Source organism: Eucyclogobius newberryi, unplaced genomic scaffold, assembly GCF_026437365.1.
Source record: "Eucyclogobius newberryi isolate DKJ021-1_F unplaced genomic scaffold, fEucNew1.0.hap1 SCAF_8, whole genome shotgun sequence".
Lineage (NCBI taxonomy): Eukaryota > Metazoa > Chordata > Actinopteri > Gobiiformes > Gobiidae > Eucyclogobius > Eucyclogobius newberryi.
The window spans coordinates 9945839-9971487 of NW_027316500.1; the positions used below are offsets into that span (position 1 = coordinate 9945839).

Sequence of the window (25649 nt, forward strand, 5' to 3'; positions counted from 1 at the left end):
TGTAAGTGCAAATACATTAAAAAAAAACACAATACAGAACTGGTTGACTGTGTGAGAGTTTTGTGGTGTAGGATTGTCTGAACAAGTAAGTTTAATTTGTTTACACTGTTCCAAAATCCATCAACACGTGTATATTTAATCTATAATGTCCAAAGTGTCCTACCAAGAGTGTACTGTAAAGCCGTCTCCTTCAGGCAGCCAACTCCCTCATATGAGATGATCTGTGGTTTGGGGCGATGGTTTTATGACCAAAGCTGAATTTATGGCTATTTTCAAGACATATTTCAAAATGGTTGACACATCTTCTGCCTGTTTTACAGTTGCTGGACGCATATTTCAGCCGAGCCCACAAGGAGCAGAAGGAAAAGTTTCTAAAGAATCACGGCTTCTCGTTGTTGGCGAATCAGCTGTACATCCACCAGGGCAGCCAGGGCCTCCTCGAGTGCTTTCTGGAGATGCTTTTTGGGCGACCCGTTGGCCTAGAGGAAGAGTAAGTTGGAATGGTGGAAAGGCTAATCCTTGAATACATTAAAATCAAATTAGAAGGAATTATAATGTGACATTTAGAATTTCTATTTTTTGCAAGTGGTTTTAAATTTTACTCAGTTTGTGGATTGTGTGAACAGTTTTGAAGAGAAAATATTCATATAGTTACTGTTCTGTATCTTTATTCAGCTCCTAATTAGTTCTTACTTCATGCACTTAATTGTGTATTAAAAAACCTGCCTTGACAACTTGATTTTTCCACTGTAAAGGCAATATTCTATCTTTTTTTAGGTCAATGTACCGGTAGTTGGTGCAAGTGTTTTGTAACTAAAATGTACAAATTGTAACGAAATATGTAACAATCATGTCGATTTATCACAATTTTCAATTTTATTTTATCTTTATAAACTGCTAAAAACGGATTTCAATGCTAATTTCCAGAACATAAGACTCAAGACAGACTTTTAATTATTGCCATTTAATGTGAACCTCTTGATTTAAAAAGACCAAAACATTTTATTGACTATTTGAAAATCTCTATTTATGTCATTAATTGAGCAGCCCTAACAGGAAATGACAAGTTGCCTACATCTCTGTATAAATGCTTGTACAGAAGTAAATCTTATTCAAACAGTAACACAAATACCTACCTCCTGCTGTAAAGGGTAAAGTTTGAATAGGTTTGATTCACAGAAATATTTAGTGCCATTTTGTGATCTTTTGCAGTTTGGACCTGGAGGAGATGGAGAACATTTCCCCCTTCAGACGGCGCTGTGTCATCCCTGTGCTGGGCCTCATAGAAAACTCTCTGTACGAAAACTCTCTGGTCCATAACATCCTGTGCATGCTGCTGCAGCTCCTCAACGCCTGCCCCAAACTGGCAGACATCCTCTTGGACCACGGCCTGCTCTACGTGCTCTTCAACACTCTGTCCACGCTCAACGGCATGGAGAACGGGTGAGACGGACACAGGGACACTTCACCTTAGTCATGCCGTGCTTTTGCATACGTGGAATGGAAATGGAAATGCCAGATTGTGGAAGTACTGTGCAAAAAACAAAGAGTGCTCAACGCTACAAATAATGCAGGGAAATTTGAATGTATTGCATATGTGTGGGAAATATGGCAAAAAGAAACCCCAATTCAAGGTTCAATACAACACATTAAAACATTTTCTTGTCAATATTGTCAACCCAAAGTCACAAACAACAAAGTAAAATACTAATCGAATATTCATTAAATTCATATACTGTATTTTCCGGACTGCACCTTTTTTCATAGTTTTGGCCGGGGTGCAACTTATACTCCAGATTGACTTATATATATTTTTTTTCTTCTCTATTATGCATTTTTTGACTGGTATTGAAACTAGATCCTCATTTCCTCAGTATCAATACTAAACTAAAATCACATTAACAGGACAAAATGTGACCTTTCCTGAACAGCTTTAGAATCATCTTGAGCTTTATCAGAACTTATATGAAACAACATAAAGGCAGTACTATTATTTTGTGTTTTGAAATCCATATGGAGCCGTAGTATTGAAATAGAGTATGAAATGTTTGGATTGTGACAACACTACACCCAAATACAATGAGCGAAACGTGTACAAAAACGCCCCTTTTGGTTTCTTATTTTTCGACAAGATATGCCTCACGTAACATTTCCAATCCGACTAACAGCTCTTCACACAGCGGTTACTATAAAAGCTTGTCTTCGAGCCATGCCAAATCATTAATCTCCTCACTGTTCATTGATCTGACTCACGGTGGCAGCAGACTTATTTCCCAACCCCAACATTATTTTGTCTTGTTCGCCGTGTCACGCAGTATCCCTCTGAACGACTACAAGCTCCTGGTGTGTGACATCCAGCAGCTGTTGGTTGCCGTGACGATCCACTCCTGCAGCTCCTCGGGGTCCCAGTACTTCCGCATCATCGAAGACCTCATTACTCTGCTCGGATTTATGCAAACGAGTAAGATGCGCCGCACACAAGGTAAACCGCTGAAACACGTCCTATTCAATACGCCGCGAAACCAAAGGAAGACGGGCTAATGCGGAAGTCCCAGTGGAATAGAACGTGGGTAAAATAAAGTCAGAAGTTTTGAAAAGAAGACCGTAGTAGCGGGCGTTGGTGGATGGTTGAAGGTTTGATCCCCACTACCGTAAAGGCACACTGCTGTTTATATTTGTTTCAGTCTGACATGTGTTAATGCTGGTGGTAAGAAAGCCCACAAGGAAAGGAATAATTACACATGGGAGAAATTAATAATTGAATTAAAGTGTAGTCTCTTAGCAAAGGATTGAGCTTTTATTTAAAGGAGTCATAACATGTTTAAAAGTTCTAAAAAGTCAATTTAGCATAGTGTAACTCTTTTTCCTTTACATTTACCCACTCAAAGTTGTGCTTGGAGAGATTTGGCCATTTTTAAGTAAGGTAATCTCTATTTTCTTCAAGACGTCATTGCTCAGACAGTCCTCGTTTTCACTGACCCAATACACGCCCACCGCCTGTACTTATTTTGTTCTCTGATTTTGACTTTTATTTTTAGCTGATACACTTAGTTAGGATTCATAGCCATTTTGGCACGAATGAAAATAAAATATTGACTTAACTGTAGCTCGACACAGCATGGTCCAGAAGTGCTGCTCTTTGTTGTGACAGTGTTTACGGTGACGGGGAATAAAGGAGCAAGCGGCAATCAGCGCTGCAATTTTCTACCTTGAAGTCAGCAAACTTGTTTCTTTTATTACGTTATTTTAGATCAATATTTTGATTTACACACAAAAAAAATATCCACAGGAGTCATAGATTAGAACTACTTCCATTGTTTCGCGGTTGATTTTCCAACCTTCTCTTGGTTGAATGAACAGTTTTTGAAAAGCCCTCCGAGGTAACGGCTGTTGTGATTTTGGGCTCTTTAGATTGTACCGTATAACTGCAGCACACATGTCGTCTTTAATACAATGCACATTAGTTTGTACAGCATTAACTAGGAGACACTTTTAAATGTTTAATGTCATGTGTATATTGACATTCTGTCTTGCATTCACATGAATTAATATTGTTTATGTTGTATATTATAATATTCATGTCATGTAGTGGAAGGATGGATGGAGTCCTTTATGATACAGTAACAGATGGATCCTGCAGCTGTGGTTATCCTAATTTCTTTACTGCAGGCAGCAGGATGAGTTATTTATCTTCACATTTTCAGGCAGCATTTAAAGAGGTTCACGACTGTACATCAACTCCTGAAAAGGCTCCATTTCTAACTGTCAAACTTAACCTTAAACTTTCTTACGACGTTTAAAAAGTGTAACATGAATCGACCTGTTTGACATTTTCCTCTTTGCAAACTTAAAAAAAAAAAAAGAGTATGTCTAAATGTTACTATGCACGTGGGCTTATAATGCATCTTTTGTCCCTTGTTAAATGCCTCGCCTCTTTAATGAGTTTGTTCTTCTGTAGAAATGGCCGTGGCGCTCCAGTTTCGCGTCCTCCAGTCGGCCATAGAGTTCATCAAGACGACGGCCAATCAAGAGCCACGGAAATTCAGCAGCTCCATAACGGCTCCCAGCTCGCCTCACCACGCCATCCACCAGAAGCGGAAAAGCATCGCTGGTAAGTTAGTCATAAGTGCAAACATGTATGCATCCATTCCCACGTAACCACTGTTTAATTATTTCAACGACTAGAATAGTTGCATCGAGAAGTAAAATATTTTTTCTTGTTGGCCAAACACTTAAAACTATTATTCACAAGTAATTTCCGTTTGGATTTATTAAGTTTGTGTAAATCCAGTGTGCTAATCCTGCCAACAATGTAATGACAGTCAAAAAAGTCAAAACTATGAAATTGAACTGGCTGCAGGCTACACGGAAGTTAAATTTAAGTTTTATTTTTAGTAAATTATATATTAGAATTGTATAAAATATTAAACTGAATTAAAAGTACACTAAGCAACTTTTTCTGATACATTTCTTGCTTGTCACCATGGATAACTTATGGTGTCAGATGTATTTATTGAGCATCAAATCTATCTATATTGCATTTATTTAATTGAAGGTGTTTTATTGCTCACAAATGCCTTGACAATAAAGCCTTTTTACTCTGAACGGGGTCACCTCTCCACAGATCTGACCTGTAACTTGGCTTGGCAATGCTTGGCCAGAAAAAAATTGTGTTGTGCATCTTTAAACAAACAAAAAGTAATAATAATTTTAATTGTAATTTCAATATGTTTTATAACTTTGCAATTGTGTCTCATTGGCTACGTTTATCTGATTTCTGGACCGTTAACATATTTTAAATTACGAGAAACCGGCTAAATCTGATGCGAGCGCAATCAGATCAGGAAGAAAGCAGATTACTTGCATCAGAATTAGCTGTTTACATGTCATTTTAACAATTGTACAACTCCAAAAATCTGAAAATAGGCGCACGTTTTGAGTGTGTAGCTGCAGTCGCAGTTCTGCCACATGACTCCGTCCACATCATTTGTTGTTCGTTTTCTCATCTCATTGTCTAACCCGCACTTGTTTGTCCATCGTCTTTGTCCCAAATTTAAGGATCCGTTGCCAAAGACTCCATAATCCCCCGCATCCCCCGAAAACACTACTGCTCCTACGGCCAGATCCCCATGTCCCCCTCTTTCAGCTTCCTCTCCCAGGACTCCCCCATCCCCTCCCCCTCGGCCGCTCCGTCCTACATGCTCCACTGTGACGCAGGTAGACCGGGACAGTGACCTCTGACCGGGGGGACGTGTCTCATCCTTTTTGCAGTGCGCTGACGCTTTGTTTGAATCCTCTGAGCTTAAACTGCCCAGTAAACTGCTGTGCTACTGGTGCCTTTTGTGTGTGAAGTGTGTTTTGTGTGACGCATTTTAGCGCAGTTCAGACCCAGTTCCTGGTTTTGTCCTCATTAGTTCCTGGTTCCTTCGTTTAGTCGGTGCGTGATTCTGAATTTGTTGTAGTTTACCTCTGGATTTGTTTTTTTATCCTTAAATCCTATTCTGAGCTTTAAATTGGTTTAAGCTTTGTTCTCTTTTAAATTTTCTTCTTATATAACAAAGGATATTTTTCTGGATTAATTTTGAATACTGTATATTTATTATTTTGTTATTTCTTTAGTTATTGTTTCTGGTTTTATTGTCCATTCACATACTATACTTTTATATTCTATTTTTGCTTTACTTAATTTGTATATATATATATTTTTTTTCTTTTTTTTTTTTAATTCTAAATTATTATATCCTATGTTTATTGTGTGAAGTGCTTTTTTCATCATTACTATAAAGTTATGATTAATCCTGGATAATTAACTTTAGTTTAGGGTCTTGTTTAATCTCAGTTTGGTTATGAATTTGTCCCTGTTATGGCCTTATATAAATACAGAAGTGCAATATTTTTGGCATATTATTTTAGTTTGAATACATTTCTTAAGAGTTAACCTGAGTATACCAGATCATAGTTATTGGTGTCTTTGTATGTTTGTAAATGAATGCTTAACCAAACAACTGTTAAGCGTTTCAGCACAGATGGTTTTCTGATCAGTGAATTTTGTGCATTTACTGCTTCCTGAAACATTTGCATAATCCTGCTCTGAACTTGCATGCTTGAATCTAAATCAGTGCTTTATCTCGTGTTTTGTCTTTCACAATCACCCACATTTGGTTGTGTTTTTTGTAGGCCGACGGCGCTTCTCTCTTGCCCAGACCGACTCCCTGTTGATGCGGATGCGCTCTGTGGCCAGTGACGAGCTGAACCAGATGATGCAGAGGCGGATGAGCCAGGAAAACCCCATCCGAGCCAGCGAGACCGAGTTTGTCCAGAGACTTCAGAGGCTCGTGGTGCTGGCCGTCAACAGACTCATTTACCACGGTACAAACCTGCGCACTTTGTGTGGTTAGGAATTCAAATTAAACTGCAGCTTAGTCCAAATATAGAGGAGCTTTAAAGTATACAACTGTGTCATTTTGTGATTTGTTTATTTGTCTTTGTTTTCTGAAGTGTGAATTATTGTTATTGACTGCAACCTGGCTCACCCCAGATTGATTGATGTTTGTCACTTTTCTTCACCATATCAATCTGGAAAGGCTCTCGTCGAAAGCAGTCGGATAAAGGCGTAACATGATGACGAATATTTGAATCTGGTCAAAGCCACACAATCGGACTAGTCAAACTTTTGTTAAATCTGTTGGTGTCGCCATGTTTGTGTTGGTTAGTTTGGGCGCTTCAACTAAAGCGTCCTGTACAAGTTAATGCTATGTGTTAGTGTTCAGTTGTTGGCCTAGTCTTAGTTCTGCATGTACAGCTTTGGACATGCATTGTAACTGTTATAAACCTCTGTCTCTCTTCTTTCTCAGATGTCAGTCAGGACCTGTTTGACCTGTTGAATATCCCTGACTCCCCGGACCACCAGCTGTACACCCCTGAACCAGGAGATGTGGCCCCGGACGAGAGCGGCCCCTCGTCTCTCCCTCACTCGCCCACGCCCTTCACGCTGCCACCCGCCAGCAAGAAGAGCCTGCAGAAGGACATCCTCAAACTCATGATGGACGGCATCAAAATCAGCCTGGTAAGACTAAAGGGTCTTACTGCTAAGAATAAGGTGCACTTTAATGACTGAGTTGGGAAATCCCACTTGTGATTTAATCTACAGCCAGAATTTGGTTTGGAACACTTTGCTAAAAGATTATTGTTCTGGGAACATTCATAGACAAATTTATGAATTTACAGCCTTCACTCTACCAAATGTTAAAATCACTTTACTTTAATCAAGTAAAATATTCTGCTAGAATACATCTCATTGCACACAATTTTCCAATGGCCGAACTTTCGTACAAATCAAAGCTGTGTTTTTATTGTTCTTTTGATTCAGACCGATAAAACAAACATGAACATGAAGTAATCTGATGCAGGTTAGGCTAATTTCCAACAGTCCCTAGGAAGTCTTTGATCGGACTTACTTAAATGCAATATTACATGGGTTTTTAACAACATAAAAAGCAATAGATTTAAAGTTATCTTGTTTTAACGTATTCTTCTTCTTGGAAATCAAACTAAAAAAACACTGGAATATGTCTCATTATGCTGGATGGTCAGGTTATCATGTCAATAATTACACATTCATTCATTTTATTTATTTATACTGGGAAAACCCAATGAGAAAAGTTATTTTTCATGGGTACTCTGTTGAAACACAAAGTAAACAAACACAGGATCGTCCCTCGTCCCCACAGACATTGCTTCATCCGTTTTTCACTGTCGCCCTCAGATGCAACTGTTGTGATTTTGGGCGTTACAGAAATAAATTGAATTGAAATTGAGGATACTAAAACACAAATAAAACATTCAATAAAATTAACCAATACATAAAAACACATTTAAACATACAATATGAGATAAAAATGAAAGTGCATCGGCTCTGTGGGTAGTCCTTGACCAGTTCTTTAAAATCATAAAAAGGAATACAATGATTTAATACAAAAAGTATTGAAGCAAAGTTGTTTAAAGCCTTTTTTACTGTCTCTGTGTTGGCATGATGGGATTGTAGGATAAAAATGTCCTGAGATCTCAAACGGTAAATACCTGAACTGAGGTGCCACAAACTTGATTAATAATCAGGCAAAATGCCAACTAGAGCCTTATACACAAACAAAAGGCAGTGCTGTTCCCTTCTTGCATCCAATGATTGCCATTCTACTTTATAATATACTTGACAGTGGTGAGTTCTGTATCCTTCTCCTGTAATGCATAATATCACCATAATCTAGAACTGAAAGAAATGTAGCCTAGATGAACTGTTTTCTACAATTAAGTGGAAAACATGTTTTATTTCTAAAGAAGAATGACATCTGGCTTTAAGATTATTTGTCAGCTCTTGTATGTGTTTGTTGAAGGAGAGTTTCATTGATCCAGATGCCCAAGTATTTGTAATGGGGTACTTCAATCATATTGCCATCAAGTGTAAGAATAGATGCATTTTTTTTTATTTTAGATTATGCCCAATTGAGTTTATATAAATTGTAAATAACAGTGGTCCAAGGACAGAGCCTTGAGGTACACCTTTATTAAGGTAAGACATTTCAGATTAAAACCCATCAGCAGAAACATCTTGAGCTTTAATGTGAAGTAATCTGCAAACCATTGTTTTTAAATGTGTATTGAACCCAATAGCATCCAGTCAATCCAAGAAAATACAGTGATCTACGGAATCAAAGGCCTTTAACAAATCAACAACAAAAGCAGCACATTCTGCATGATTATCCAATGCAATACAATATAATGTATAACTTTGGTAGCAGCTGTGATAGTGCTATGCCCTGGTCTAAATCCAGGCTGCACTTAATTTAAAACGTATCCTTAAAAAGTATAAAATCAACTGTTTAGGGAGCTCCGCCTTTCGAGCAACCGAGACGGAGACCGGAAGTGAGGTGATAAACACAAAACGTCTTATCACATATGCCTTAACATGATATTTCTCTTTTCCACAGGGCAGCACAGGTCGAGGTGGAGCCCCCCATCACCAGTGGCGAAGGATCCTCTGGTCTTGTCGGGATACTTTTCGGGTCCAAATCGGGCGTCTGCTGGTCCACACGCTCAGTCCTGCGCTGCCTCTGTCTGACAGAAAGGAGGCGCTGGAGTTTGTTTTTGATCACAGACATTTGGACATCCTCAAAGAGAGCCTCAGTCCTGGTCTAGAGGTGGGTTTGTGTTCACCAATAAAGTCCGGGAGGGTCCGCTACCACAAATGTTTAAATGTGCCCGTTATAGCTGATTACAGTCTTAAATAAACATGAAAAAACAGGATTAGTTCATTTTAATCTGTTTGCCGCATTTCAAACATAGACTTGCTGTACACCATTTGTGTCAATTTTCTCCTTGTTCTTTGCCAACCTTCCGTGTTAATAATGTCTAAAGCCGCAACAACTGTTTTTCTGTCGCTTTTTTCACACTGCTCAAAATAAGAAAGGGGAAGTAGTGTTTGATTATTTTCCCAGCACAGATTTATTTATTTTTTTCATCATTTCTACTCTGTTTCCCAGCATGGTCCAAAGTTGTCACTTTACCTGTACGAGATGCTTCACGATCACAAAGACGATTTAACCAGAGATGAGCAAAACACCATTGCCGTTTTCATGACGTCTCTGAAGCTCTGTGGTCATCGCTGCATCCCGCCCAACTCTCCTCATAAAAAAGACTTACTCAAGGCTGTAAAAGAGGTGCGACTACAAACACTGTTAACATGTTACATAAGAATCACATGTGTCTATAGTGAAGCCTTTGTTCAAACAGGAAAAATTCAAGCACGAAGCTGAAGAAAAAACAAGCAAAGTCGCCTGGGAAAAGAAAATGTCCAATACACAGAAAAGGTATGGTTTAAAGAAATCATTTATGCACATTTACTTTGCAATGGATTTCAGTGATTCACTCAAAACATGACAACAAAGCAACCACTGCACCACGTTTTGCATTAACGCTGCAGAATTTGCTATAGAAATCCTTATACTGGTTATCATAAGTTTTTCCACTCTTTCATGTTTTACTCAAGTCTTATCCAGAGGCTCGACGGAAAGTCTAAGGACATTTCAAAGATAGCGGCTGATATCACCCAGAACGTGTCGCTGCGTCAGGGCATGGAGAGGAAGAAGGTGATCCAGCACATCAGAGGCCTCTATAAGACCGACCTGAGCGCGAGCCGACACTGGCAGGAGCTGGTGCAGCAACACACACACGACCGGTGAGACTTTCACTGCTAAATACTATAGAATACTGGCTTTGGAACTAAAACCCCGATAATTCAGAAGTTGTTCATACATTAACTAGTATGAGTTTAGATTAGCAGTTATTTAAAAGGGCTGGAACAGATTTTCTTTTATTTTTTTCGTATAATAAAGCAAACTTTAAAATGAGACCACTGAGTTCAGTCTGCATCGAATTTTAGAGCGTTTCATCTTCGGCAAACCAGGAAGTCCACTGTTGGCATGCTAGTTGTTGTTAGCATTACTGTGACAGTAAAACTCACCGTCCTGACCTCAGAAAGATGTGAAAAGCATTTCATAAACTCATTGCGGTGAATAATTTGCGTGCTTGGAATGTGTTAGAAAAGTGAGGCAGAAGGTTTGACCGCTTCAAACTGTTTCTTTCAAATATTTAAGACCGTAAACATCTGGTTAAGTGGTGCACAATGTAACTTTTCTGGTGGAGAGTTCACCACCTTCTCGTCTCCATGGAGGTAAAAGATTGATGAGTTTGAGGTCATACTGTGGAACATTAATTTAAGAATTTACAAATATTTATAATACTAAAAAATATAGTGAAATTTTCAGATCTGTAAATTGCTTGTCCCCTGCTTGTCTCCATGGGGATATACATAGATTTTCATTAAAATGGGCCAGTTTCCTATTGGATTGAGCGACCAGCGTCTTCTTTCTCCAGGGCCGTTTGGTATGACCCGACCTCATACCCCACATCCTGGCAGCTCGACCCGACCGAAGGCCCGAACCGAGAGCGGCGCCGGCTGCAGAGATGCTACCTCACCATCCCCAACAAGTACCTGCTCAGCGACCGACGCAAACCCGAAGGTGCATTATTATACTCCGTGACACACATTTATTCTGACACCTGTGAACCTGTCCACTTACGTAACCCTGGCGCTGTGTTTTCAGACCCTGTGAAGTCCCCTTTGTCGTTTTTATTTGAGGAAAAGACTCACTCCTCTTTCTCCTCCACCGTGAAGGACAAAGCCACAAGCGAACCCATCAGGTACAAATCTAGTGCCTTTTTATTTAGTTATTATTGATTTAATCCACCCTTTCCTAGTCATAAGGAGAGGCACTGATCAGCCATAACATTATGACCACCAACATATTCTGAGCAATTTCTTTTGCCAAAATACACCCAAAATAACAACACATCCAAGTCAAAATTAAGCGTTTCTATGCAATTTTACCAATTATACCAACAATTGCATTTCTAAACTGCATAGATTTTCATTCCATCATGTCAGTTGTTGGCGGCTTGTTTTAGATCAGTATTTAAAATGTACTAAGTATAATAAAATGATCCACCGGTGTCACAGATTATAACTAATATAGTGTCTGTAAGGTTCCGGTTTTGCACAGATGTGAATGAGCTGCAAGTGCAAAAATAACAATTCATACCCATCATTTCTTTTAATCAGGCTTTTGATAGTCGTTTTAAATGAATGCACCATTATTATATTAAGCACACTGTCAATAATCATAATAAAACTCTATAAACGTCACTCTGTAGACATTATATCGCCTGATCTGTTTGTGCCTTTATGTTCTCGTCTGGAGGAAGCGACCGGAGGAATATAAATGTCTTATCACTTTGTTCTTGCTCCACGGTGGTTTGTACCTTTCTATTTTGCCTCATAAAACACTTCTTTGTGCGTCCGCAGGTTCACCAGGCGCTGCATTAGTGTCGCCCCCTCCAGAGAGACGGCGGGGGAGCTGCTTCTGGGTAAGACTCTGTACATAATAAACCAAAGGACAGAGTATTACACCGTGTCAGCCATTAGAAAATATTACAGCCACTTTTCTCGCACGGAAGTGTTTTTATTCCGAGGGACTAAGGGACCGCTCTGTTTGTCTGATACTCTTAGTTCATCAAATCTCACTCCACTCTTCTTTGTCTCACAGGAAAGTCAGGCATGTACTTTGTGGAGGATAATGTTTCCGATGCCCATGACAATCAGGTAACACTAATCCTAAGATGTAAATACTAGAAAGTCATGCTTGTTGTTGTTGGTTTGTTAATTGCTTTGAAAGTCTTCTGCTGCACTTAAGAAAGGTATTATGGTGGCTTATGGTGAGAATTTGTCATTTTAGGAAATGGTGAGTGGAGGGCCCAATACTGTAAACGTGGGTATCAGCTTGTTGTTTGTAGATCAACATTCAAGACATTTAGGGTGCATTTACACTTTCACATTCCCCACATCGAAACTGCGAATAAACCTGGACTAAACGAGGATTTTAACTGGACCAATCCAAGTCCAAACCAGGACAAAAATTGGCTAAATCACGACAAATAACGTGACCAAATAACGACAAATGTGAACAAAATGTCATCCTTTTCTATCACTCTGAAACCCATGGATTTGATTCCATGACTATATAGTGACCAATTTAACCTTTTTCTGACTCAAACTACCATATTTGATGATAATAAAACTTTTTGGTTTGGATTATGGTCTGAATAATTTCTCAAGACAAATTTGACAGTTTTTATTACTAAATATCACAACATTTAGAAATCACATCAACGTATACATTTGCCTAGATCACTGTTTGTATGTGGTGTCTTGTTATACATTTTGTCCTCTTATTCTCTCACTTCATATTTCCTATCCCAAACACGCCTGTCAAAGCTGTACGTTTGTTTTTGAACAGAGCCTTCACGGCGAGACCGAAGCGCCATCTTTCTCCTGGACGTACGAAGAGATCAAAGAAGTGCACAAACGCTGGTGGCAACTCCGGGACAACGCGGTGGAAATATTCCTCACCAATGGCAGGACCCTACTGTTGGCGTTCGACACCACCAAGGTACGGCATAAAACAAATTATCATTCAAAATGTTTGTGCTTTTGAAAGTTGACTATTCCACGTATTTTAATTTTGTCCTGCCAAAAAAAGCAAAATTGGTTTTCCTTGAAACGCGCAGGTGCTACAGGCAAGTCGTTCTCTGCGGTAATGAAATATGGAAATATGGCTGAATAGAAAAGATGTGATTTTGAAAAACTAGCTGATAAAAAGCTCCACAGAGGCTGGGAAAACATGAATCAAGATAATCGAACTGGAAACTAAATGAAACAAAAATGGCACTGCTTGTGTTTTGTACGAGGGGAATGTTAAAAATGCTAATGGTTGATAGTTAATCATGTTAAGCTTTTGATCTATTATGTTACATTTACAAAGCTTCTGTTAGTTCTTAGTCCTTTTGAATGATGAAGAGATACTATAGTATATATTTCGAATAGATATTTTGCAGTGTTTACTAATGGTCTTAAATGATGAGTTTGAGAAGTTTTTGAAAAGGCTTTTGTTAAGGATCCAGTTGTTTTATTTCAACATGACAACATTACTGTCAGTCTTGGTTGTTTTAATATTTTGTACCCCCAACTCATCCTATGGCAGGCTAATCCAAGCATTTTTAAAGTACTATGCAGTAGAGCTGACGTGAAATTACTACAGATGTCTATTTAATTTGACTCGGTTGGTTGATTTGGTTGGATGGTTAGTTTGGGAGCCCCTGATGTAGATAACAGAATGTGCTCTGCAAAGAACACTATTTTATTTTTATCAAAAAATCAATCTTGTACCTGTCGTTTAGACGTCTACAAACATGTTCTGAAATGCACGGGAGATTTGTATTTGTTTATCCGTTCATATTTCACTCTTCTCTCAAATGTTAACGCTCCTGGAGTTGTTCACAATGTGCAATCCGAGCAGAAACCTTCATCTTTTATCGAGGGGAAAACGCAAACCTTCCATGAGTTTAAAGTGGTGCTATGTTACATTGTCTCATGAAGATTAATGTTGTTGCTTTGCTTTTACCGTTTCATGCAGATAGACGAGTTAAAAGCCAAACCGTGGAACATTCTAGACCTCTCACTCGCAAGATAATACTAGAGCACACTTAGGATATCGTCACATTTTTGTTAAAATGTCAATACCTGCTCTTCAAACCAATTTTACTGCTTTCTATCCAATCCTGCAGTGCGTACGGGCAGAATGAAAAATAACCATTGCATTACTGTCGTATTCTTATTCCCCAGTTTCGTGACGACGTTTACCACAACATCCTCACGTCCGACCTCCCAAACCTGCTTGAACACGGGAACATCACAGCCCTGACTCAACTGTGGGGGTCGGGCCAGATCTCCAACTTCGAGTACCTGACGCACCTCAACAAACACGCCGGGCGCTCCTTCAACGACCTCATGCAGTACCCGGTGTTCCCCTTCATCCTGAGAGACTACACAAGTGAGACGCTGGACCTGCAGGACCCGGCCATCTACAGGTCAGCCAATTTCAGCACGTTTATGCTCCCATGCCCTTCTGTGTTTTGTTATTTATTAGTTTTGTTTTTGTTTTTTTTCCATCTTTTCACTACTCCTCAAGTCCTAGTTTGGATCTAGTTGTAACCTTATATATTTATTTAAACAATGTATTTTATTATTTACCTCTACTGAAAATATCAATCTTGTTAAATTAGTTGGCTAGTTAGATATTTTTAATAGTTATTTGTCTTTGTTTTTGTTGACATTATTTATTATTCTGATGGCTGCTGTCCTTGTATTTTGCGTTACAATATTATATTATAATTTACTCATTCTGGGACTAATTCTTTAATCTCATCTTTTGGACCTGTTTTTGACTTCATTAGTCACAGTTTAGTCCTTTTTTACACCAAGTTTATTCCAGTTTTGACGCTTTGTCTGAGTTACGTTTTGGTGCTACTAGTACTAACCAATATACAGTAGGTCAGTGAAGTATGTGGACAAAGTGTTGCTGTTTTGTTTTATTTTTTTCATCTGACAGGGGCCATATTCCTCACAAATTAATTATAAATAAGTTGAGACTAAAATGTTCGGTCAGGAATCCAGTCCCAGATTAATCCTGGTTTAGTTGTGGCTAAAATATGTCAACAGTAGAATGAAAGATCTTTTGCTAAAGGTCAGTTTTTATTACAGAAGAAGCCGCTTTGTTCATTTGACCGTGTTTCATTGCAGGAACTTGGTCAAACCTATCGCCGTCCAATCGAAGGAGAAAGAAGATCGCTACGTGGATAATTATAGAGTAAGTCCCGCTTGATTTCATGAAACGTTTCACACGCAATGTACAATTAAACTCCACAGTACCATTCGTCAGAGACACTAAAGTATGTACTTTTGACGTTGTCGTGGCAAAAATCTCTCGATAAAACAAAGAAGCAAGTTGTCTCGTTTCAAAAGTAAACTGTTTAATCTTGTGGCTGAATCAGAAAGAAACTCGCGTGGACTCGGCCATTCTCATCGAAGGCCGAGTCCACGCGTCTGTCTCTTCCCTGCTTCCCAAACTGTGTGTCTCCCAAATCCTCCCGTCCCACGTCTGTCCCCTGCCTTAAATCACAGATGGTCACATGACCACACACACACAGAAGGAGCAAATGGGACATCAAAGAAACAGTGGTTTCAGGAAGGAGACAGTACATAACATTTGCATTAATTCAATTCACATGTCTTGCCTAGTGTGAAACATAACGTGGGACTTCCAAGCCACTCCAGGAGGTCCGGACATGTAAATTTCCAGGCCAAAAGGGGTTGTCAGGCTGTTAGAACTAAATCTGATTAGAAATAGGATTGAAAGTTAAAAAGTAAAGGGCCAGATTATATTTTTTCCACAACAACGTCTCATTTCATGTTTAACAGTTGACGTTTTACTGCGGATGTGATTTGGCTTTACTCGTGTTGAAGCCAAATTGAAGATTTAATTATACCTCCCCAAATCTGTCAACCAAAGCATTATTTTAGTTAAGTTTAGCTCTCTTTGCTCTGGTAAAAATGGTTCACAAATCAAAGCACTTTTCCACTGGCTGTTTTATGTACAATTGACTCTTTTGAGCGTTTTACCATGTTAAGAGAATTTAGATAATTTATCGTTCACATAAACCTTGCCTCACAGGTCACGCCGTTGTCTAATTCTGGCATAATGTTGTGTAACTGGAGCCTTTCCTGGCCTCAATAGTCTCACTGCACCTGCTTTTTAATCCTGCTCCTCTGAAACTATAGTCATGGGGCTTGAACTCTCAAAGAACAAACTGTGTTGACTTTTCCTGGGCCTGTATTGATGGTAAACTTCTGCTTAAGACGGCCAGTAGGTCTCCAGCCTTTTACGTGATTTTTGTTGTTTGGTTTGATTATCGTTTCCTGCAGTTGAGGCTTCCGTGCTTAAGACATTTCTGCTTCCACCTACCTCTTATCCCCGCCCACAGCTCTGTAGTTGTTCTGACACATGGAGAACCGTGCCATTTTTCACAACAATTTCACAAAGTCTGCGCACCAGTTTCAATTATAATTTCTATTATTAAGTTAGTCGTCATGTTTTAGAATGCACAAAATGTGAAATGATAATCTACATGTGATAGTTTATCTCTAAATACAAGACAAAAGGCATAATATGTCATCTTTATATATAATTTAACTCTCCAAACGCCTAAAACATGACATAATTTTATATCTCTATCCCTTGTGCAGTACCTTGAGGAGGAGTACAAGAAGGGCATTCGTGAAGATGACCCGATGCCCCCGGTCCAGCCGTATCACTACGGCTCGCACTACTCCAACAGCGGCACCGTGCTGCACTTCCTGGTCCGAATGCCCCCCTTCACCAAGATGTTCCTGGCCTATCAAGGTATGTTAAGGCTTCTGTGCGACTTTGTGGAGCTGGTCCATTTTTCAGTCCTGGTTTAGTCCGTGTTTAGTCTTGGTTTAATCCTGGTTCAGTCCCAGTCAGTGTAGGTTTAGTCCATTTTTAGTCCTGGTTAAGTCATTTTCTACTTTTGGTTTAATCCTGGTTCAGTCCCAGACCAACTTTGGTTTAGTCCATTTTTAGCCCTGGTCTAGTCATTTTCTACTTTTTGTTTGATCCTGGTTTAGCCCTGGTTGAGTTCGGATTTAGCCCTGGTCAGTCTAGGTTTAGTTAAAAAAAATTATCCTTTTTACTTCCAATTCAGTCCTGGTTTTAGACTGGGTTTATTCCTGGTTAAAAACAGATTTAGCCCTCATTCAGTTCCAGTTCTGTCCCAGTTTAGTCAGTTGGTTCAGTCCATGATCTGGTTCAGTCCTGGTTCAGTTCAGGTTTAATCTTTTTTTACTCCTTGTTCACTCTCAATTTAGTCCCAATTTAGTCCTTTAATTTAGTACTCCTGGTTCAGTATTGGTAATATATATATTTTTCAGGCTTTGGTTTAAACACGTCCGTATGTGTTAATTATGCACTATGTATAATTAGTTTTGGGTTTTGTTTAGTCTTGTTTTTCTGCTTTATTTCATGTTTTAATGTATAGGTTTGTCTGTGTCAACTCTATGGCCTTTTGTGAGTTTTTAATAGCAGGCAATTACCATAGAGTTCAAAAAAGCTTTTAGCCGCTGAGTGCCACCTGCTTCCATTTTTGAGGGGGCTTTTAGCACCAAATGCTAAGTATTCTGATCCCTAATACCACGTTATGTCACTCGCCCTTGCAACACCTCCTTATTCTTCTCAAAGTGTTGCCTCTGATCCACCTTTGCCCTTCTTATTAAAACTCACTTCAGATTAATTAGTATTTCAATCGTCTTTAAGTCTCCTTGATCCTTCGGGACATCTTTTTATCATTCAGGGAGTGTTGGAGTCTTAAAAGGTGCAATTATCGGGCAGTGGGTGAATATTTAATCCTGTGTCTTTGGTCCCACTTCAGACCAGAGCTTTGATATTCCCGACCGGACGTTTCACTCCATGAACACCACGTGGCGCCTGTCGTCCTACGAGTCCATGACCGACGTCAAGGAGCTCATCCCGGAGTTCTTCTACCTCCCGGAGTTCCTCGTCAACAGAGAAGGTGCGGCTAATTGTTTAATATTCGTTGAACCCCAAAAGACGGCAGAAGTGCAGTTTATGTTTTAATTTATTTTCCTCAATACCTGTCAAGATGCTGAAACGTGCTGGAAGAAAATGCCGTATTTAGTGCATTTTCAGTCAGGCTACCCCAAATAAATTGTCTGTTTGCTGTAACCCGAGTCAACATTTTTTAAGTGGGTCGGACGGTAGGCAAATTCTTATTTTTTTTACTTTGAAGGCAAAAAAAGAGATCCAAATTTTGTCATTTTTTTGAGTCGGAGTGACCACCAGGGGTCAGACTTCAACAGTCAATGACTGAAAATGTCTCTATCAACCCGATCAGGAGACTAAATCTCACGATTTTAAGATATTTCAATCGACCTTTTGTACGTCGCTATCCTTTATTTTGGTAGCTAAGGCGAGCGGGGGGAACATGCGGGGGACACGGGCGCCGCCATGTTTGTTGTGATGACGCTGCTGGGCGTGTTTCGATCCCAGAATGCATTTGCGTAAGTCGAATTTCACACCCTGACAGAGGGTGACATTACTATGTACATGACAGTGGCGCCGACAAGGGCAAACCAACTTTTAAAAGGCAATATGACGACTTCTACACGCGACTTCTGTTTTTTTGTAGACGCATGTGGAGGACAGAGTGAAGACGAGTGTTGCGCAGTGCGTCATCAGTTCTTTGAGATGACAGATAGTTTACTAGCGTGATAAAAATATTTGACACGGCGGATCAGGAAAAAACGGTCGGTGAGTCGGCAAAATAATTGAAAAAATAAAAGATTTTGATGTTTTTTCAACAGAATGCTGATAATTTTTTTTCAGTCAGCTAGTTTCATAGCGGGTCGGTCGGGTTACGGCAAACAGACATTATTTTGCTCAGCCTCATCAAATGTAAATTTTCGGGATTAAATATGAACCCAATATCCCATTCCCTGTTTCCAAATGTTACACCTAACCAGTAAATATAATACTACTTGATGTGCGCTGTCTCCATTTGAATAACCAAATAATCTAATAGACATCATAATACATCCTCACTAGGCTTGGCGTCTCTTTTCTCCCTCAGGTTTTGACTTTGGGGTTCGTCAGAATGGGGAAAGAGTCAATCATGTAAATTTACCTCCCTGGGCGCGGAACGACCCGCGGCTCTTCATCCTGATCCACCGTCAGGCGCTGGAGTCGGAGCAAGTGTCCCAGACGCTGTGCCAGTGGATCGACCTGGTGTTCGGCCTCAAGCAGAAAGGCAAAGCCGCCGTGCATGCCATCAACGTTTTCCACCCCGCTGTGAGACTCCCAACTGTGACTCAAAATATTATGAAAACACTTTTGAGTTTTTCTGATGGTTTTGTTTGCTTGGCAGACTTACTTTGGCGTGGACGTGTCGGCTGTGGAGGATCCGGTGCAGCGTCGTGCCTTGGAAACCATGATAAAAACGTACGGACAGACGCCCAGGCAGCTCTTCAGCACGTCCCATATCAGCCGGGCCGGACCCAGGCTGATGATGGAGGGGGAGCTGCCCGCCGCCATGGGCCTCCTGGTGCAGCTGGCCTTCAGAGAGACCAGAGAGCAGGCCAAAGAAATAGTGTGCCCGGTAAGAACGCCAGTCTGCCCACAGCGGAAAGAGTTTAGCTCAGTTGGCGAGGAATAATTGTCGATTTAGTAACTCGGTGCTCGTCTTTAACTATTAATCTAGATGAGTTATTATACAAAATCGACTTTTTAAGGACCTTTAACCATGTTGTAATTGTTTCCATTCTCATTTACACAGTCAAAGTTATTCATGTGGAGGTTCTGTTTATTCTCCTGTAATCAAGACTCAATCGATACGTGGGCACTTTCTTAATCTGTGATACACGCATGATAACGTGATTTATCGTAAAAGCAACAGGCGGAAATTAGCTCCACGGCGTTTCAGCCGGATGTCAGCAGGTGGTTTTAGGTCAATATTGCAATTTTAAGATGTGCAAAATATATAAGGGTTCACGTGTGTCATGAAATGTGAATACAATAGCAGACAAAAGCTAAATGTGTCCTCTTTAAATATGCTGTAGTTGTTATTACATGGATTAGTTTGATCTCAAGAGGTAAAAATAGTATAAGTGTATAGTTTTGAGCCCATTTAATTTGATTGTTTATCATCTTTGAATGGGCTCAATCAGCAACTCGCAAAGACTGCAATTATTTAAGTCCTTTGCAATCAACAAAATATCCAGCCTTATCTTGTATAAAACCTGCTAATCCTCGCATTTCAGTTTTCTCTCATTGTTGTTGATCCTGGACGTGTTTTGAAACGCAAACTTTGAACAGAATCCAGATATTAAAACATAAATCACAAATCTTAATTGCAATGTTTGTCCGCAAAATCGCCCTGGAAATTATGATTAGAAAAAGATTACACCACTACGATCCAAGTTTAAGATCTTATGGCGAAATAATTCTATCCCCGCAGAGCCCCCTTCCCTGGATCAAAGGCCTGAAATGGGGGGAGTACGTGGGGTCGCCCAGTGCCCCAGACCCTGTGGTGTGCTTCAGCCAGCCTCACGGAGAGCGCTTTGGGTCCCTGCTCGCCCTGCCCACCCGCGCCATCTGTGGACTGTCCCGCAAGTTCTGCCTCATGATGATCTACAGCAAAGAGCAGGGTAAGACCATTATCAAGGGCTAAATGTTTCAAATGAGCCGCTCTCTGGTGGGACCGGAGTCAGTGTTCCTGTGTCAGTGATGCCGTTTTGTTGTTTTGGAGAACATTATAATAACCACTATATTGTCTATAATCAAAATTATTAAAAATGACTGCAAAAACGGACAGAAACCTCTTGTGAAAGCTTCTAAATAAAAGTATAAAGTGATATTTCTGCTCTTTAGTGGTTCATTTTATTGTCTGTTCATGTTTATGTAATAACAATTTTAATTCAGCCACACTACAAAATCTGTCTTGATTTAACACTAAAAGTACAATATTTGACAAATAATGTGGCTTTAGAATTTTCTGTTATTTACTTATTGAATGCAGATCATTTTAAAAGACAATAAATTGACCAATGGGTTAAGAAATTGTATAACGTTTAAAGTGCATTCCATTGGCAATATTATTCAACTTTAAATAAAGCAATGTTTTGAAAGGAATCTGAGATATCTTAAGAGAAGGGGAAATAAATCTTAATCATATAAGAAAAGGCATATCCAAACTAGTCTAAACCTCTCAAATACATTGAAATATTCCAAATGAACGTTACTTATGCAAAAGAAATGTAAATTCTGGAATAACGTGTTTCTCTTCCTCAAAGGCGTCCGGAGCATGCACAGCACAGACATCCAGTGGTCTGCCATTCTGAGCTGGGGCTACGCAGACAACATCCTGAGGCTGAAGAGCAAGCAGAGCGAGCCCCCCATCAACTTCATCCAGTGCTCCCCCCTTCACCTGGTAAGTATTAGAACTGTATGACCTTTATTTAACCAGGAAAGTCCCACTGAGAAACGCTTTACGGACAAAAGAGAATAAAGTATCATGTGACTTGAGACAAATACAAATATATCGACTTGTCTTTCAATAGCAGGAACTGTGTTTTTTACATCCTAATTGCCATTGTGTGTACATTTTCTTTACACATTGGAGCATGTTTTTGTTATTTTTGTGTAGTGCAATAAGATCTGTGCTTTAGAGAATCAATCAAGTAACTTCTATGACAAATTGTCGATACTAGCTTATGGTTTAAGTGTTTCAATTGTCTTTTTATTAGTTGCAGCTCATGTTTTTCCAGAGGTATTCTACATTAATGAAAGGATTTACTGGGAGTTTGCCACTTTAGAGAAGCAGTATGTTGTATCACACTACAAATGTGTTATTGTGACAGGCCTTTTTATATCTTTTCACAAGAATCCATGAACACATGTCACATCTTTTTACTCTTCTATTTGACCTGATCCACGGTAGTTCTCATGGTGATACAACAAACCTCATTACAGCGATGAGTGTTTTGTTTATGTTTATTGTAAGCACCACTCAAGTCTAGCGCTCATAAGTACAATGTATTTGTAAGTAGTGTTGATAAGAACGGCGAGAGTTAATTTGCATATTAATGGAAAACTGCCTTATAAACCTCTTATGAATGTAATAACACCGAGTCATGTGAGCTACAGTTACATGTTTCCATCATAACAGTAAATGTCATGAAATAAATGCACCGCAAACCAAAGGAAAAGACGATTTTATTGGCAGAGTTTGACACTGGTTATGTTCACAAACTCGATCTGATTTTTGGAGCTAAAAATGATTGAAGTATCATGTAAACAGTTACGGTGCGAGCAAACGGATTTCTATAAGGAAAATCGTGCAACAAAAAAAAAAAGGTAAACAAATGGGACAAAAATGAAAGAGAAACTGTTGGAAGATGGAACTTAACTTTGTTTTCCAAATAAAACTGATACCACTGATAATCAAATTCCGCTGGTGTATTCAAACGCGCATCCAAAATCAGATCTGGGCCATCTGATTGTCCTAGTTACCGGTACCTGTTTTTACTGGCCGTGTGAATGTTGCCGGTAACAAGTGGTATTCAAACCTGGTAATGTGCTCTTCCAAAGCTCATTATTTTGTCTTTTTTCATTCATTTATTTCATAACACATAAAATACATCAGTAGCATTCAGTTAAGCATACCAAAATGAAAGAAAGAAGAGCAATCTTATGTTTTCTGCCTCCTTTTTCAACTTCTATTTAACACTGACGGTTTAAAACATCACATCTTACATTTCCATTTAAATAACATACACTAATAATTCATTGCAATTAGATGTCGACCCTCTTAACCTCAACAACCTAATTTTCGTTCTCAAAGTTACCGTATTTTCCGGAGTATAAGTCGCACCAGCCAAAAAATACATAATAGAGAAGAAAAAAACATATTTAAGTTGCACTGGAGTATGAAATGCGGTTGCAAGTGTGACAATAACAAATAATATCACATATAAGTCGATCCGGAGTATAAGTATAAATCGCATCCCAGCCAAAACTATGAAAAAAGGTGCGACATATAGTCCGGAAAATACAGTACTTGATGTTGTAGTATTTTTGTTTTTCTCAATTGCCCTTATCGTTCTTTATTCTTTTATTTGTGTGTCAAGATCATTCCATAAGTTAACTCCTTTCACAGCGATGCGTCGTTCATTTATTCACCTTCTGAGTCTGTTCTTTTTTTACTATACCAAAGTGAGAAGGGAAAATGAAATCCTCCTTGCAGCGCCTGTGGATGCGTTTCATGTCCGCTCTGCTCTCTGCTCCAGGTGACCAGCTGTGCCTGGGTGCCCGACGGCTGCCAGCTCTTTACGGGCAGCAAGTGTGGAGTCATCACCGCCTACAGCAACCGCTTCACCAGCACCACGGTGAGTCTCCATGGCAACGGCCCCCTTTAACCCGCGGCCCGCTCCTCGCCGCCGGTCCACCCACCTCCCGTCACTCACCCCCTCCTCCCTCCTCCCCTCTGGTCCTCTCATCCAGACCGGGATCATGCATCGCTAAGGCAACGTTACTGGGTGAATCTGACATGTTTTTGAGAAGAAAACGGCAACATTTATGGAGTCATTTTACCCGAACCGACATGAAAACCAAGAGCGTTGTAGTTGTAATAATGTTATGCTTTTCGCGAACTAAATTAGGGCTGTCAAAAATGTGTACCAGACACTAATCCACTGTAAAGCTAGCGTCAGTACAGACGGACATGACAATGACATGAATAGGACAAATTTGATCACAATGGGTCTTGCTCTTTATTAGAACTTCTTAAGTCTACATAATAATTCTATTAGAGATACTACTTTAATTTTCTGTTGACCGTTGCATTGTTGTTGTTATGCTTGTGGTATCAAAGTCGGTATAGAGCGTCCTTGGCATTGATATCTTCTATGAAATTTCAGTATCGAGACCGCACTATAAAGAAATAAGTCGGTGTAATTCCTCATTTGTCCTGGAGTGTAAAGTGTAGTAGAAAAGGATTAAAAATGTAGTCATTGTTTAATGTTCGATCTGATGGAAATGGTTCGAGCTGCAGTATTTACTCTCCTGAGCTCAACTTGGTCCTGCCCAAAGGGAGGAGTTATACCTGATACTATTGAGGTCCGGCCACCTCCGCCATAGTCAAGTACCTCATTAGCATTTGACCGGTTTGATTTCTGCTAAGGTCTTATGAGTCTGTTATAGACTGAGGGGAGGTTGTAAGTCAAACCAGTTTTCTTTAAAAATTTAAGGTTTTCTTGGCTCCTTCACTCCTCTTTCAAACCATTCTTTGTCTCTGCTTTGAACACTAAGACATTTATAAATCTTGGCCCTCTAATTAACCAGGTCCATTTATTTATATATTTATGTATTACATACATACATACATACATACATACATACATACATACATACATACATACATACATACATACATACATACATACATACATACATACATACATACAGATTTTGTGGCTTTTGTGTATATATATATATATTACGCGCACACGCCACAAAATCTGCACAACAGTAACAATAGACCTCTTAAGCTGAGATGGCAAGAAAGCAAAACTACTATTGATAATGTGACAATTTGGCTGCATGAAAGGATTAATGCACCAGTCATTGCAACATTTTTTGTTTTTGTTTTGGGGGATTCCTTTTAAAATGCCAAATAATTATGTTAAACATCAAAATTGAGACCGAACCGCAACAAAACCCAGAACCAGACCTGGCCTAAACCACAAGTTAGAGGGTGGTACAGAAAATATCCTGCGTGTCGATTTTATTGAAGGGGTTAACAATCCCACTATGTTCAAGAGCAGATTTAACAACCCACCTCAATTTGGGCGCCGCGCTCCAGGCCCCTGTAACGCTGTGATGTCATCCGAACCCCGCCCATTCGCCCGGTGCTTCATTAGGCACATCACAGCCGCCCTTGAAATGCATCTCCACCGAGCTCGGAGTGGGATTAGGGGTCGCAGAATTCAGTCATCAGAGCCGAGCGGCGCTTTCACACGACCGCACAGGTTCCTGCCCACTCGGAAGGGATTTTGAATAGCAGCGGATAAATTAGATATGCGGCGTGGGAGACGGGCGCGGAAAATGCAGAAAGGATGAACATATCTCGAGTATTGTCGCGGCGCAGCGTGTGTTTTCATCTCTTTCGAAATGACGTTCAAGTGTGAATGAAGCGTGAAAAACAATATGAATATTCTCTCGTCTCGTAGTTTGATTTGGAAGGTAGTTGACTTTCCTCTTCAACAATTAGGGAGTTGTATTGGCGAAGTAGTGGCACAGCTTTTATTCAATGTGTCGCGTTGGGAGAAAATAAAAAAACACAATTAGGGATCGGTTATCTGTGACTGGAGGGTTTCCCCAAATATCAATATCGGTCTGATACAAATCTAGTGGGTATTTGTCAGTCTGTCAGTTTCTCCTCATGCATCACATTTGAGTTTTTGAACAACTTGAATAATAAAATGGAAAAAGAAGAGCTGTTAGGCTAAAACAAACGCTAAAATAACTTTTCTATAAGTTGACATACGGTAA

At 39.6% G+C, this 25649-nt stretch overlaps 1 protein-coding gene across 2 annotated transcripts in view; it reads left to right on the plus strand.

Moving 5' to 3' along the window:
* lyst (lysosomal trafficking regulator) overlaps positions 1 to 25649 on the plus strand; it is a 98306-nt gene that overhangs the window by 63993 nt on the left and 8664 nt on the right. The window contains exons 25-49 of one of the 2 annotated variants that reach the window (XM_072436987.1): positions 321 to 490; positions 1213 to 1443; positions 2316 to 2482; positions 3959 to 4111; positions 5059 to 5217; positions 6178 to 6369; positions 6855 to 7066; positions 8985 to 9194; positions 9537 to 9713; positions 9787 to 9863; positions 10043 to 10231; positions 10930 to 11075; positions 11160 to 11256; positions 11918 to 11979; positions 12159 to 12214; positions 12909 to 13061; positions 14294 to 14538; positions 15251 to 15317; positions 16754 to 16910; positions 17956 to 18096; positions 19174 to 19391; positions 19468 to 19698; positions 20557 to 20746; positions 21392 to 21528; positions 23387 to 23485. In XM_072436987.1, coding sequence (XP_072293088.1) covers positions 321 to 490; positions 1213 to 1443; positions 2316 to 2482; positions 3959 to 4111; positions 5059 to 5217; positions 6178 to 6369; positions 6855 to 7066; positions 8985 to 9194; positions 9537 to 9713; positions 9787 to 9863; positions 10043 to 10231; positions 10930 to 11075; positions 11160 to 11256; positions 11918 to 11979; positions 12159 to 12214; positions 12909 to 13061; positions 14294 to 14538; positions 15251 to 15317; positions 16754 to 16910; positions 17956 to 18096; positions 19174 to 19391; positions 19468 to 19698; positions 20557 to 20746; positions 21392 to 21528; positions 23387 to 23485 — 3936 coding nt within the window. The remainder of the gene's footprint in view (positions 1 to 320; positions 491 to 1212; positions 1444 to 2315; positions 2483 to 3958; positions 4112 to 5058; positions 5218 to 6177; positions 6370 to 6854; positions 7067 to 8984; positions 9195 to 9536; positions 9714 to 9786; positions 9864 to 10042; positions 10232 to 10929; positions 11076 to 11159; positions 11257 to 11917; positions 11980 to 12158; positions 12215 to 12908; positions 13062 to 14293; positions 14539 to 15250; positions 15318 to 16753; positions 16911 to 17955; positions 18097 to 19173; positions 19392 to 19467; positions 19699 to 20556; positions 20747 to 21391; positions 21529 to 23386; positions 23486 to 25649) is intronic. The other variant, XM_072436988.1, reaches the window with a different exon arrangement.